The sequence below is a fragment of the Nelumbo nucifera genome, chromosome 1 (genome assembly GCF_055504915.1).
Source record: "Nelumbo nucifera cultivar China Antique chromosome 1, China Antique-T2T, whole genome shotgun sequence".
Taxonomy (NCBI): domain Eukaryota; kingdom Viridiplantae; phylum Streptophyta; class Magnoliopsida; order Proteales; family Nelumbonaceae; genus Nelumbo; species Nelumbo nucifera.
Genome location: NC_142649.1, coordinates 199,918,907 through 199,935,311, shown reverse-complemented (window position 1 = coordinate 199,935,311; position 16,405 = coordinate 199,918,907). Strand labels below are relative to the sequence as shown.

Here is a 16,405-nt window from a genome sequence, read left to right as displayed (position 1 = left end):
AAAAGAAAAACCAAGTTGAAAAAAAGAAGAAAGTTAAAAAACAAATAGGTAGATAGATTCTCTTTGATCTCTTTTTATTCTCTCAAAAGGTGGAGAAAGCAGATGGAGAGTGAGAGGAAGCAAAACTGACCCCACTGACTCCAAAAGAAAATCTTCATTTATTTTATTTCTTTTTCTATTTATTTTATTTTCGTTTCTTTTCTATTAGTTTCTTTGCAACCAAATAGAATGCAAGTGTGTAAAAGCATGGATAACAAATAATCAACTTCAGAACCATAAAGGCAATACCTACTTTCAATGGCCCTCCCCTAAACATGAGAATTTTATCAATGGCTGAAGTCCATGAGGAAAGATAATTTTGCAGGCACATGTGCTTCATCCACCTCCATTTCCAAAGGAAAAGGTCCATTGAAGGGCCTAACAAGGAGTTACAAAACAACTTTAACAAAAACACACCACTGATGTCTGTCTCCTATAACCCTTTTTTTGATCAATCTGTCTCCTATAACCTTGAATTTATTTCTCCCGTATTGATTGCAATCTGAGGCCAGTAATTGTACCAAATCTTCAAATTATCAATAGGAAGGCACTTCAAGGAAAACATTAAAGTATAGAGTCAAATTTATGTTGTCAGATTATCAATGAGGATTTTGCAGTTATGGAAGGAGTCCAGAAAGCAAAGGAATTGAACATCAAGAAACTCTTAATTGAAGGGGATTCAGAGGTGGTGATAGGGTGGCTGATTAAAGAGCACAATGGTTTATGGAAGTACAATAATGAGAGGAGGAAATTCAAGTGGCTGGTGCAAGAGATGGAAGTTAAGACATGTTGGGTTAAAAGATCGACAAATTCCCTAGCTGACAGTTTAGCTAAACAAGGGGCACAAAGGGATTCACTGTTTTGGGCTAAGCTGTAACTTTAGTGTTTTTTTTCTTTTTCTTTTTCTCCTTTTCTTGAGGTTCTCTGCTGCTCTTGGAAGATAAGTGTGTTTGTCTTCCTCTTGTAAATCTTCTATTGATGATTGAATGAAAGTGTTATTGATCAAAAAAAAAAAATTATCAATGAGGATAGAGGTACCCCAGAGTTGGATACCAAATTCCTAACTTTTAGCTGAGAGGGAAAGTCAGGAGAGGGAGCTGGGAGGTTCTTACTTCTATAAGAGACTAGGAAGGAGAAGTTACTTCTTTATAAACTGGACCTATTGGGAGTTTAGAATTTGATTAAACTAAGTTATCTCATCTTGGGGTTGAATTCACATATCTAGATGTTGATACCGTGGATTGTGGTAGCTACAAAGGTTTTTAGAGGAGATAAAGGGGTGCCTGTTTGAACTTAATGAATCTCTAAGCTCTGAGAACATGACTTTTCAGAGGTTAAATTTCATTTGGTGCAACCTTTGAGTTTTTTTAAAATGCCTCTTAGCAACTAAAGGGGCGTTCTATACTTCTATAGCATCAATGTTTTTGTTTTCATTTGTTTCTAGAATTTCCACATCAGCAAAAATTATAATAGAATTGCCACATCAACATAAATACTTTTTTTCTGAGTGTGCATTATAATGAGATTAATTTGATTTACAACTGTCATGAAACAATTATATCGTAGAAACCATGTTAACATAAAGGTGAAGAGGAAAAACAAATAGAACTTGAACCCTAAGAATAAAATGCTCATATTCCCTTTTCATCATGGCAAACAATTTTTGCTAAAAAATAAAATGAACATAGTTGCATAGATAGATGAAGGGACATGGAAGAAAAAAGCTATGACCTTGATGTTGTAGTCATCCCTCTCTGTGATCTGTTGCAAAAGATGTTGGTTTTGATTATGCATATCTTCATATGCCTGTCCAATTGTCTACATGGAAAACCACAGTATCAGTTCTGCTCCACATTCTCAAATTTACAGCATACAACTCAAATCTAGTAAAAACAAAAGAGACCAACCTCTATCTCTGATAAATAGGCTTCACCTTCCTCGTGTTTAGATTTCAGTGCCTCTGATAGTTTAGAAATTTCCCTGAATGAACAAGAAAGAAAAGATAAATGATTCTTCATAGAGAAAAGTTCTTTGTCTATTGCTAATATGCAATAATTACAAAATGCCAATATAGACAAAACTAACATCACATAAAATAGACACTAAGACTTCAAAGTCATCAAGACAAACAAACATCAAAGTTAGAAGATAGTTGGAAACAGAGTGAATTTTGGAAGATAGTGCACCATTAAAATCAATTAGCATCATGAGTCAAGAGTCCTAAAGCAAAGCTGTACAAAGACCCTGAGATAATTATTTATTTCACAATAGTCATGAAATAATTAAGTGATATGCAAAATAATATTACCTCCCAGAGGCTTCCAATTTCTGTCTCAAGTCAGCAATCTCAGCTTCTGCTGTTGCCAGCCTCTGTTGAGATATTGCTTCAGATTCATTTGCTGCTTTAACACGCATCTCCAAGCTGTGCTCATCAAGAGAAGATTTAAGACTTTGAACTTGTGCCCATGCCTTGTATTCCAAATCCCTAGCCTCTATAACATCCCTGGGATCAGAGATAAGATAAAATTTTTAATCAATTATCACATAAGAAGATTTATCATTCTAATCAACCAACTTCAAGAGTTGGAGTAACAATTAACTTTTTTGGGTTATCTTTCTCTTCTTTCTTTGTGATTCCTCATCTTTGAATGTTGATGTGGGTGTATGTGAATGTGTGTGCGTGTGTATTTATTTTTATTTATTTTGAGGATAATAGGTCAGTAGGGAAGTGAAAGTGTATTGCTGTGCATGATGAAAGATAAAATAGAAAACCAGATAAAGGTTTTATACATGCACATGTTATTTGTTACACATCTAGGATTTTGTGTGTGTAGACATGCAAATGTGAAATGCATGCTTGCCCATGTATGCATAGGCCATTCAGCCTATCACCTGGTAGAAAGCTCAACTTCTAAAAAGCCTTGCACATGGGAGGATCCAACAGTAATTCACATAAACATATCAGAAATTTATTCAAAAGTATAAAGCAAACGAAAGTGATAACAATAAAAGCACAAAATTCCAAACCACCAAAAAACAATAACCAAAGCATCAAAAGAGCTAATGAAAAGGATTATGCAACAAGTAACCCCCTCCACAAAAGAAAATGATGAAAAGTTATTAGTAGATACAAGATCTAAACAAACCTGGAATCAGTTGTTTCACGTCTATACATTTCTAGAATTAGTTTCAACTCTTGACTGCTCTCCTCCAAATCATGGACCTGAAGCATGCAAAGTAAGAATGGAAGATAAAGAATAGCAAAATTTTATCTTGGAAAAAGTTTTATCCAAGATAAAGAATTAGTTTCAACATATCAGAAAGCATGCACAGCACCAAATTTTATCCAAGGAAAAAAAAACAAACACAGAGAAGGAAAGCAAGATAAAGAATTGCAAAATAATTATTTATCTTCAGAGGAATTAGAATTAAGCATTGATAAAAAAAAAAGACAATAAGATGTCTCCATGAACCCTATTTTGAGATGCATGAAAGATTTAAACTTTTTTCTGATAAGTCATGAAAGATTTAAACTTCCAGATGTAACCACTCCCAAAGAAAGAATGGAAGTAAACTCGGGTGCTGTTTGGCAAGTCTTTTTTGAAAGATCTTCCAGCAGACCTGACAACCAAAAGACGATGTGAGCTTTTGCATTAAGATCTTAGCAGCCTGAAGTCCATTTGGATAAGGCGCGTCTTCCCAATCGTCTTTTCGCGCAAAGACAATGAAAAAAGTCAAAAAACTCCATTTGGAGCTTCCCGAAAATAGCCCAAAACAGGCTTCACGCGTCTTTTCGGGGAGGCATCTTTTGGCGGCTAGATCTTTTCCCAACCAAACGGGAATAGACCAAAATACGGGCTATCAGGCTTCTAAATAGCCGACAGCCCGTGCGAAAAGACACGCCAAATGAGGCCTTGGTAACTAATAGGGCTGTTCATAAGAAGGCCCAACCCGACCAAACCGGACCGCCCCAACCCGAGTCGGTCGGGTTTTCATCAGCACCGGTTGGTTTCAGGTTGTACAAATTCATAAACCGATGGTTTGGGTCGGTTTTGGTTTTCTTGTGTGAAAACCGAAACTGACCCGAACCGAACCGACTTAGTTCCTACTTAACTAAAAACTAAAATATCTGAAAATATATATTCCAATATCTATATCTAAAAAACATCTATTATGAAATATGTCAGATATATATTTCCAGAAAATATATATTCCAATATATTTGTATGTATATTTATATATATATATATATATATATATATATATATATATATATATATTTCTAAAATACATATTTCAGTTTTAAATATATTTCCAGAAAACTAAGTGGCCATGGGGGGCATGGATGAACTTAGAGCCGAAACCGACCCAAACCAACCCAACCCGACTCAAACCGACCAGGTCGTTTTTCCTCAACACTGGGTCGGTTTCGGTTTCCATCTCAGGTAACCCGACCAAGTCGGGCCGGTTGGAAAAACCTCAGTAAACCGACCCAACCCGACCCGTGAACAGCCCTAGTAACTAATATCCACGAAAATGATCTAGTAGAACTAGAGCCCTAAATCCATAGTGAGATTACAAGTTGGTATCAAGGTGGCAAGGTGTGAACCTAAAGGTTGAGAAATATGTGTTCAAGTAAATCATCAGAGTCCATTTTTTGTTAAGTAACTTAATTTTGAAAACAAGACAATTTATTATTAGATTCCATCTTTCTCCCCCTTACCTGGGTCCAATAAATTGTAATGGATAAGGGAGTCAAAAATCGAAACTAGTGCTAAAAATGGGCTGAAATTCCACATAATAGAGAATACCTCAAGATAGGGCTGCAAACAAATTGAATCAAAATGGATATGACTATATCCAAATTCAAATCAATAATACCAGATTCAAACCAAATTCAGAAAAATAGACATTGAATAGCACTAATAACTAACTAAAAATGATTACATTGTCATACACCATTAATAAACTGAACCAAAATTTACTTAGACATTGTATATCATGAACAAAATGACTTGAAATAATTTGTATGGAACTTGAACACAAGACTATCACAATACAAAATTTAAACTAATATTACTAATAGATACAATATAATTTTAGGTATATATAAGTATATACATATACATATACAGATATATACATACATAATCATATTAAATTAGATATAATTATACAAATCCAATTGTAAACATAAGGAAATCAGATCTCCCTTAACTGGATTGAATTCAAATTTAGCCAAACAGATACCATTTGCAGTCCTACTTAAAGAATCATCAACCAACCAGCAGGTGAGATAACCAATCAACCCAACAATCCACAATCTCCCCCCAAACCCAAAAAACAGGACATAGTCAATACCACAAAAGGAATGAAATGCCTTTGGAACATGATCCCATACAACTCACAAAGAACAAGCTACAAGCTACAAGGAATGAAATGCCTTTGGAACATGATCCCATACAACAGGGAGATCAAATTAGAGAGGAATAGAGAAAGCAACACACAAAGAACAAGCTACAAGCAATAAAAATTACAAATCCAACATGGGAAAGATCAGAGACAGAAAAAGGGATGTAAAGGAGCATTACAAGTTGTTCAGCATGGATCTGATATCTTAGTTCCCCTGAATAGATGAGTATCTAAAATGGTCCTCTCAACCTACACATCTAATAAATCAAATATCCAGGTATTACATCCATTATTGTGCACGTGCCCGATCAAGTGCCTTAGCAGCAGTTGTGTAAGCAATAGATCAAGAAGTCAATCCTGCACTAGCAGTACCCCCACTAGCAGCAACCAGCTCCCCCCTAACACCAATGGATATAAGATCTTGGGCCTCTAACTAGAACCAACAACTCCCTGATGAAGTTTGAAATAGATTTTACCCTTTGAACCAGGAAAAAGAAATTTAAAATAAAATACATACACATTTTCAACACATCATAAATGCTCAAAGATCAAGCCTAAACCCATGAAAGTTGACAAAACATCAAAATAAAGGAAGGCAGATGGAGTGATCTTCTGAGCAATCTTCATAATGAGTCAATCAGGGTCTAGCAATAAGAAACCAATTTATGACATCACCATTTGGAGTCCCCTGGAGCAGTCTACTGTGATAACTGAATGGACAACCTTTATACAATCCTGTCAAAGAAATTGCCTGTGAAATGAAAATCTTAGAATAGCCTAAAGGTCCTTTCCTTCAATCTGCTCATAACAGAACTAATTTTGAATATCTTCACACTCCATGTTGCCGTGGTTCCTTTCACCAAGCATGGCAGTCCACAAATTTCCTTTTTGCATTGCAAAATAGATAGGCATAGAAAGAGAGGGGTCGGTTTGCATCACTTCTGAAGGATATCAAGACAATACAATCTTACAGGGGAATGAATCAAGCACATTACAATCATATCATCTTTTATGATGAAGAAACACTAGTAGGACAGCAGGGATAATTGACCAAGCTAGAGCCGTCATGCTGGGGACTGTTTTAAAAATCATAATTGTATAGTAAATCATATAGAAAGTTGAATTGAATCGTATTGTAAACTATAAGATTATTTGTTTCTTACCAAGTCAAAAAACTTAAAAATAGATGCATTAAAACGCTATACATATATATGGAGAAGTGATTTTAAATCCATATCTACCATATACGTACCTAAAACAATAGAATTTAACACTTAAAATCAAAGCGTAAGATGAAATAATCAAGTTTGACTTGAAAGTCAAACAATCCACATAAAATGTCTCTTTAACCTATATATAAAGGAAAATAAATTCAATATATGGTCTAATATAACATAAATAACTCATTTTCTAGTAAGGGCATTAAAACAAGTGTCCCTTGACATAACTAAATATAAACAAAAAAGACAAAGTAGAACTAATTCTAAATGATTTTAACCACAATAAATTGCAAAAATCATATAAAGTGTAAGATTTATCAATCAAATCATAAGATTTGAATTGAAACCCTTGGCATCATGAATCATATCATAAATCGTAAGATTCTGATGCCATTAGAATGTAAGCCTCCACATAACTTTTGTTAAACAGTGTATGCCCTTAGCTCCAATCAAATTGATGTACATTATGACATTTATTGTAAATGAATAAAGTACATATTTGATTCATGTTATTGTGGTGTATTTCTGTGTAATACCCTTAAACTGGACACATAATGAGACTCGTGTTAGTTTAGAATGTTCACAGCCGTTGGATAAGTCTGGGGAGATTTATCCGGCTAAGGCTGACACTGGTGTGCCGCCAAGTGTTGGGGTGACCTGTCTCAGTTGCCAGGGTGAGACCCAAGGTACATGCAGTGTAGGTTTACTTGAAACCCTGAACCAGACCAGATTTCCAATATTGCCCTGGACCTTGGTGATTAGTGAGCAAAACTGGAAAGTTACACCTAACCCCTAGACTCGATTATGATATTGCACTAGGTGTCGGATTGGGCTGTCTTTGATATGCCAATCAGTGACATCCTTAGCGGGGGTCAAAACCTGGGTATGTTGGGACATTCCGAGAATTCATCTGAGTGGGTGATCATAGTGACAGGATCAGCCCCATTGTCGGACAAAGGTAATGATCGAGGATGCACTCTCTCTGATGGAAATCAATACTCCCGACAGCCAATTTCAATCGTTGAAATTTGTTTTGCAAAATATATTTTATATATGGATATAAATATATATATTATATGGTTTCAAATTGTTTGCAAAAAGGTTTTAATTCCCGGGATCCATGTGAGTAGAGAGTGCAGCACTGTTCCTTGCAGCCGAGGGAGAGGTCCTCTCTTGTCGGACAGTGTATGATCATTATGGGCTAAGAGGTTAAGTGTAAGACCATTGAGGGTAATACCTGATGGGTTAATCTTGCATCTGCCCACAGTCCCTGGGTTTTTATAAGGTGGCTTGGCCCAGGGACCACTTAGTGTAAGTGTTGGGCCCATTAGAAGTCCATGTGATGGGCTTCAGGGGGTTCACTGTCTTTTCAGTGAATTCCGCCAGACCTTGTAACAGAGGTTAGGCTGAACCCATACGGTTGATGTATAGATCAATGTTTGGGTCCCACGCCATACAAAGAAGCCCAACTGGGCAGCAGTTTGGAAGCAGTTCGAGCACTTAGACTTCATGGGCCTAAAAGCCCATTTCGAACTGGGCTGATATGATCAGTTAAATAAGGGAGCGGATCTGGGATTAAATCAACAGATAGGATAAGGTCTTACCCTATCCACTCAGAGAGTCCAGATCTAAATTCAGATCTGGAAACCTCCTAATGAGATTAGGAGAAAGTTAATCTAATCTGCAGATAAGATAAGAGCTTATTTTTTTTTATCAATAATAAGATAAGGGCTTATCCTTATCTCTTAAAGAGAACTCCTTATCCAAATACAGATTTGGATTAGGAAACTCCTAATGAGATTAGGAGCTCTCTTTAAGGCTATAAAAGGAGGAGGCGGCAAACCATTCAACCCATCCCAGAAATCTCAGAGATACAAGATCTCAAAACACAGAGAGAAGTCGAAACAATGTGATTACGCCTTCTCCCTGTGTTCTCCTCCTGCCGCCACCATACTACCAATTCGTTCTCCAGTTTTCCAAGAGTGATCAAGATCAGATCTTGATATCAGTCTTTGGAGAAAGACTGATTTGAAGTTGTGTTCGCTGTCTCCATCGAATTCTTGTGAAGGGTCCGATTCTTGGGAAGAACACTGCTGATTCTGCTCCACCCTACACTGTCATTTTCAGTGGGAGTAGTCTTTGGAGATTTTCTTTGAGCATGAACACCTTCATTGGGATATACTATTTCTTCGTATCAAGTATATCCCTCTCTTTCTTTTTGGTTCAGATCTAGTTCGGTTCTTGGTTCAAGATTGATCCCTGTAAAATGCAGTTTTTCTAAAACAGGGAATACGATTCTCACATGGGAGAGAGAGAAATTTTTGAAATTTCGCCCTACCTTCCTACAAGGTTCGGCCATCCATATGATGGATCTCTCATCCCTTCAACTTTATGCAACCATATGTAGATTGTCTATTTCCAAAAAGAATATAAAGGGAATTGTAGCAAGTAATATCAGAAGCTCAGACCCCTGCTCTACTACCAAAGCTTCTCATACTAGAAATACTAAAATCTTAAAAGAGGTGATAATGGCATAGAAACAGGTAGGACAGGTCAATCTGGAAATCCCAGCTTTTAGCTAAGTCGCCCAAGCCCAAAGCTTGACTGACCAGATTGGGATGCCCCTCACCACTTATCAGTGAGACAACTTCATTTCCTTCAGCCTCTTTAAGATGTATGAATTCCAAAAGTTTTGCCACCATTCATGAAAATCAAGTCTAGATTGGCATCTCATCATCTACTGATTTAATATGTTGTTTAATAGTTCAGATAAATGAAATTCCATAATATATCTTTGTATCATTACATACACACGCACACAATTTAACATGTTGACGTATTTCCTAACATTTTCACAGCATATTTTCATTTCCATGGGTACCGACACCAAATATTACTGAAAGCACTATTGGAGAAGTACAAAAGATGGCATTATAACATGATGATTAAGCATTATTATGGATATTTGAAGCAACAATATCATCAGTCATCAGCTCCTTAAAGCCAGCTTGAAAATCTTTTTTGATATGACAATCTTAGTTTATTGTTTGTGTAATAGATTATTTGCTTGACCTATTACAATTATTTGAACATTCTGCATGTTGAAGTTGTGTTTGACTTGGGGAACCTCGGGGGGGATTGTAACACTGTGGAGGGAGGATGTGGTGGAAGTAGTGGAAGAATTGATAGGCAGACTCTCAGTTTCCATTAAGTGCAAGAATGTAGAGAATGGGTGTGTATGGGTTTTAACCAATGTTTATGGCCCTAATTCCTATAGAGAGAGGAATGAGATGTGGGAGGAACTATATGCAATCAAGGGGCTATGGGATGGTCCTTGGTGCCTGGGCGGGGATTTTAACGTCATTAGATTCTCTGATGAAACCAGTAATCCCAACAGGTAATCTCAACAAGCATGAGGAAATTTAATGGTTTTATTGAGGATTGTGATCTGAAAGAAATACCTCTGCTGCAAGCCAGTTACACTTGGTCCAACCTTCAGGAAACCCCTTTGTGCTCGAAGTTGGATAGATTCCTATTTAACCTTGCCTAGGAGAATAGTTTGGAAAACTTGGTTGCTAGGGCGTTACCCAGGGTCACCTCCGATCACTGTCCTATCCAAATAGGTACTGAGTCTTTTCCTATAGGACCCAAACCTTTTAGATTTGAAAATATGTCGCTTACCCATCCAGATTTTGTGAAAAAAGTGAAGGAGTGGTGGGGTGAGGAGGAGAGGGAGGTAAGATGGAAGGGGATCAAGTTCCACAAGAAATTAAAAGGGTTGAGAGCCAAAATAAAAGAGTGGAATAGAGATCAGTTTGGTAGAATTGAGGAGCAAAAGTTGGGCCTAATCTCTCGAATAGAGAACTTGAATGTAAAGGAATCTCACAATGGGCTAGCCGAGGAGGACAGAGTGTTAAGGAGACAATTAAAAAAGGATTTGGAAGAGGTGTTATTGAGGGAAAAAATCAGTTGGAGACAAAAATCTAGACACAAGTGGATTAAGGAAGGCGATGGGAACACTAGATTCTTCCATGATTTGGCAAATGGGAGACGAAGAAAGAATTTTGTGACCAAACTAGAGATAGGAGAGGAGGTGTTTACCAACCAGGATGACATAGCTAGAAAATTTGTGGACCACTTCAAATTGATTTATAGAAGGCCTTTGAGAGAGAGGACAGTCATGGAAAGGGTGGATTGGCCAAGAATTGATGAAGGAGTGGCAACGTGGCTAGAAAGGGATTTTGAGGAAGAAGAGATTAAGAAAGTTGTCTTTATAATGGATAGATCCAAGGCTCCGGGTCCAGATGGCTTTACAATGGGTTTTTATCAAGACTGTTGGGAGGTGTTGAAAGAGGATCTAGCTGAAGTCTTTAAGGAATTTGCAGACAATCACACTATAAGCCCTGGAATTAATGCCACCTTTTTGGCCTTGATACCTAAGAAGAATGATGCCAACCACCCAAAAGATTATAGGCCTATTAGTCTGGTGACAAGCATCTATAAAATTCTGGCTAAAGTGCTCTCATTGAGAATCAAAACAGTCCTCCCTACCATCATTAGTGAAACCCAGGGGGCTTTCATTCAAGGGCGACAAATAACAGATTAGATCTTAATTGCGAATGAGTGTGTGGAGGAAATGAAAAGGTCTAGTAAGAGAGGATTCATTTGTAAATTGGATCTTGAAAAGGCCTACGATTTGGTGGACTGGAAGTTTCTATCGGAGGTTATGCAAAACTGTGGACTTAGGGACAAGTGGTGTAGTTGGATCTTTGGGTGTATCAGTACTTGTCACTACTCTATTCTGGTAAATGGTACGGTGAGAGACTTTTTTCCATCTTGCAAGGGTGTCAGGCAAGGGGATCCACTTTCACCCTTCCTTTTTACCTTAGTAGCTGATGTGATTAGTAGGATCATTACTAAGGCTGACAACGAAGATGCCATTAGGGGTTGGAGAATAGGGAGACACCAAGTCCCTGTCACCCACCTTCAGTTTGCAGATGACCTAATGATTTTTTGTGAAGGAGGTATTAGTGAAAAGGTAGCAAACCTAAAGGAGATAATAAAAGGATTTGAAAGTGTCTTTAATTTGAGAATAAATCTGGAAAAGAGCTGCATAGCGGGTATAAATTTGGAGGTAGGGGAGGTCGAGGCTATTGTGGAGTGTCTTGAGTGTTCCACCTCTGCTTGGCCTATGTCATATTTAGGGCTTCCTTTAGGGGCAAATCCTAGGGAGAGTAGATTTTGGGCCCCAGTGATAGAAAAGTTTGAGAAGAGATTAGCCTCATGGAAGAGGAACTATATCTCTTTAGGAGGGAGAATTACCCTAATAAGAGCTACCTTGGCTAACTTACCTACCTATTTTTTGTCTGTCTTTAGGATACCAGTTAGGGAAGCCAAGAAACTAGAGAAGTTGATGAGAGACTTCTTATGGGAGCCGGGACAAGAAAAAAAGGATCACTTGGTTAATTGGGAAATTGTGTGCAAAACTAGGGGGGCTTGGAAATTGGGAGGGTAATTAGAAAGAATCAAGCTCTGTTAGGGAAATGGTTGTGGAGATGGCCTTTGGAAAGAGAGAGATTGTGGCATGAGGTGGTGGGAAGCATTCATGGGAGGTCAGAGAACGGATGGGATGCTGGTGTATTGAGGCAAGCTAACCTAGCAGCACCATGGAAGGCTATTCACAACACCCTTCCTCAATTTTATCAGGTATGAAGTTTGTTCTGGCAACTCTGTTCTTTTTTGGGAGGATATTTGGGTAGAAGATTCACCGTTAAAGGACTTGTTCCCTTCGCTTTTTTCTATTTCTTTGTACAAAAACAAGGTGGTCTCAAAATTTGTTTCACCTTTGGGAACACCCTTACATCCTACTTGGGATTTTGGGTTTCGTAGAGGACTTAGGGATGCTGAAATTGAGTCTCTTTTTTGCTTGGTTGTCTTAATCAGGTTTGTTTGGATCCCTCCAAGCCAAATAAGAGAGTTTGGACTCCTAGACCCATTGGAACCTTCTCTTGTGCTTCTTTCTTCAAGTCCATCTCTCAACTTTCTTCTCACCAACCATTTCCGTCTAAAGAAATTTGGTGCAGGCCAGTCCCCCCAAAAGTTGTGGCTTTTTATTGGGAAGTATTCCATGGGAAAGTAAACACTTTAGACAACCTACAAAAGAGAAGACATTTTCTCTGTATTTCTCCTAATTGGTGTATCCTCTATAGAGCTCACGGTGAGGATTGTTACCATCTACTAGTATCTTGTCCCCTTTCTGCAAACCTTTGGGCTTGGCTACTTTCGTTGTTTGGGGGTAGATGGAATCTACCAGCAGAAGTTCACATGCTCTTCAACCATTCTACCTTTTATTGGCCTACAAAAATAGGAAGAATTATGTGGAGATGTGCTCATGCTGCTTTGACTTAGACTCTTTGGGAAGAAAGGAATCTCAGAATTTTTCAAGACAAGGAAAGGAACAGCCAAGATTTGAAAGACTGTGTGTTAAACAAGGCAATACATTGGCTGAAGACCTTGGAAATCTTCCATCAATTCTCCTTTAATGACCTTTGGAGAAATTGGTCAGCAGTAGCAAGGTGCTCATCTTTAAAGGACAAATCAATTACAAGATGGTCTCCTCCACCCGAAGGCTCAATAAAGTTGAACTTTGATGGAAGCAACATGGGTAATCCAGGATTATCCGGAGTGGGGGGTGCTTTGAGAAATGAGAAGGGAGAGATTCTGTTGCTCTACCTAGGTCCCTTGGGAATTGGGAACTCCATCAGGGCAAAACTCTTACCTGCTGTACAAGGGGTGCAATTTGCAAACCAGCTGGGGGTACAACACCTAATAATCGAGGGGGATTCCAAAGTGGTGGTGGGTTGGTTAAAAAATTCTGAAGAGGCTATGTGGCAATACAAGAATGAAATGAAGAAATTTAGTTGGTTGACAAGGAATATGTTGGTCACTGTACAGTGGGTGGGGAGATCAGCAAATACTTTGTCAGATGTGTTAGCTAAGCAAGGGGTAAATAGGGAAGAATTATTTTGGGCTCAGTTGTGATTATTGTTTTTCTTTCCTAGTTTACTTGTAAAACTCAAGGAGGGGCTGCAGCTCGTGCCTCTCGTTGGGATGATGTATGAACTCACTCTAAAGTTGCTTCTGAATCAATAAACTTATTATTATTCATCAAAAAAAAACATTGAAATTAGACAGCTTCGCAGCATATTGTTTTATTCATTAACCTTAGTTGCTTGAACATGCATGCATATAAGCACACATGCATTGAGGCCCCGTTCGTTTACAACTTTGTAACTTACCTAAGTAAATGTTTCCTGGGTAACATTTACCTGGGTAAATTCACTTACCCATGTTCTTTTGATTCCCAGGTAAGTAACAGAATAACATTTTTACCCATAAAAAGCTAATATTAAAATGGGCAAAGTTGTCCCGTTATGCTTTACAAAATTTCCCCGCAGGTGGGAAAGTTACTTACCAACCTGGGACTCTAGGAGATGGGTAAGTTTTACCCGGGGAAATGGAGCTGATTTTACCATGGGGCCAATTACTAAATGCAAAAAGAACATTGTAAAGTTGGTCGATGGGAAAAAAAATACCCATTGGCCAACCCCCCCCCATTTACCAGTAAACAAACGAGGCCTAACATGCATACCTATTTTAGTGATGCATAGAGCATTGGCTCACTTTGCCAGTGCAAAACGCACATGAATTACCTAGCAACCTTAACCACATTTTGGAGATATTAAGAACAACTTCCTTGTGGAATGGGCAGTTATTAGGATGGAATATTTATTTCCCTTTTATTCTTCTACTTCAGGAAAAGCTAACAAGGCTCAAATTATTGGGAGCATCGTTCATATCTTTTGGTCCCCAAAACACCTGTTTACAAGTGTTTTTGGGAACCCCTTTTTTAATGAAAAATATATGTAAATATATAAACCAAATTTTGAAAAAAAAAACATAAGAAGCACAAAATCTGATGCACTTCTGCTGATACACAGAGGTATATCGATACATTGAACCTTGAAGTTGAAAGCTAAGACTGATTTGGCTGGTTATAAATAGAAGAGTTAATGTAGAACAGTAGAAGAAGAGGTGCTGTTTTGGATTGAAGATGGGAGTTGTTTTAGTGGTAATCAAGATACCTTATTTAGGAGTTTGAAAGTTCAACTTATCATCTTTGCCAACATTTTCTATCCATATAGCATTAACTAATCTGCTATATTAAACATAATGTGTATGAATGGTACTGTAAATGAGTGCTTGGAGTGGGGTTTACCACCAGGACCAGAGTAAATTTGTATTTTTTTGTAGTTGTTTTTCAGTGTTGCTGATGCATAACTACAGCTTTATATTTCTTTCCCGCTATCTGGTTTTCGGGTAGCAAGGCTCTTTTACAAATGAAATTCATGCTGTTATTTATCAAAAAGTAATGCATACCATGTATGGAAACTTACATACATCATAAGATATGTATGTATTTATCTGTTCATTATTGTCAGCTAAGCATCAATTTGGCGTGCCATTCCAAACCACCTAGTCATTAACTAGACACCTTAACTACAAGATCAAGTTTTGCCTAGAAAATTCCCACCTATCCAGAAAACTACATCCATTTGCTTTACCAAGAATATATTCTTAGTTATTGGCAATATGTTAAGTCTTCATTCATTCCCCATGCCTTTCAGTATGTAACTTTTTTTGATAGGTAATTAGAGTGTGTAACCTCGAACTTAAATAAAATGAATCAAGTCTCAGTCAAAATGTCTGACATGAATAGTAAAAACATTACAATGTATTGTGAAGCCATTCAAAATGGCATAGACTACAAGTCTACAACAACAAAGTCTTCTAGGCATGGCACTAAGAAAGAAATTCTGGATGCATATTGCATTCAACAAAAGATGGGCTATGGTTACAAAGGCAAGCATTATTCGTCAAGTTCAAAGCACACCCACCATTCAACTTTCTGTATTTGGTGCCACAAAGTAAAGAAAGTTAGTGCTCATCCAAAAACAAGGTAGGGGTCTACTTTCTGGTATTTGGTGCCACAAAGTTAAGAAAATGAGTGTTCATCCAAAAACAAGCTAGGGGGATAAGGATCCACAGAAAGAGATCATACCACATCCTTCAATTTCTGTATTTCAGCACTATTATCAGCCAATCTAGCAGAAACAGTTTGTAATTCATTTGCCTGTTTAAAAAAAAAAAATACATTTTTAGTGTTCAAACCGTACACTTACAAGGATGCACAAAAAATTAAGAATACCAACCTTCCTATTGAGAATGATGGACAAAGACTGAACTTCAGCTCTCAAGGAATGAACATCACAAGTAGCTTCTTTGTATTCATTTAACTGGCTTTGCATAATGCCCATCTCCTTGGGGAATGAAGAAACAAAGGCCTTGAATTCTGCAATAACTTCTTTCCTTCCTAGAATGCGCAAGTCAAATAAGATTGCAACATGGTAAAATGAAAAACTAGAAAGAATGTCAAGAATTCATCGTTTAAAAGTAACCTCTGAATATCTACCTGGTTCTCTTGAAACTTCTTCCAGCCTAGACTCGACGAAATTTCTTTCATCAATTCGTTTCTGTATCTCTTTTTCTAAATCAGCCATTCTAGAGTCAGCAACTGCAGAAGCTCTTCGAAAAACAACCGCTAAATCAACTTTCATGTTGGCATCTTTTTCCCACCAGGTAAAGTTATCTTTCTCAACCTATAATTTTATATT

At 37.6% G+C, this 16,405-nt stretch overlaps 1 protein-coding gene across 2 annotated transcripts in view; it reads right to left on the bottom strand.

Moving 5' to 3' along the window:
- Window positions 1–16,405, bottom strand: part of HUB1 (histone mono-ubiquitination 1) — a 30,117-nt gene that overhangs the window by 3,466 nt on the left and 10,246 nt on the right. For both annotated transcript variants that reach the window (XM_010266084.3, XM_010266085.3), the window contains exons 9-15: window positions 16,204–16,390; window positions 15,944–16,104; window positions 15,793–15,864; window positions 3,186–3,262; window positions 2,348–2,542; window positions 1,947–2,019; window positions 1,771–1,857 (exon numbers count right to left, since the gene is read on the bottom strand). In XM_010266084.3, coding sequence (XP_010264386.1) covers window positions 1,771–1,857; window positions 1,947–2,019; window positions 2,348–2,542; window positions 3,186–3,262; window positions 15,793–15,864; window positions 15,944–16,104; window positions 16,204–16,390 — 852 coding nt within the window. The remainder of the gene's footprint in view (window positions 1–1,770; window positions 1,858–1,946; window positions 2,020–2,347; window positions 2,543–3,185; window positions 3,263–15,792; window positions 15,865–15,943; window positions 16,105–16,203; window positions 16,391–16,405) is intronic.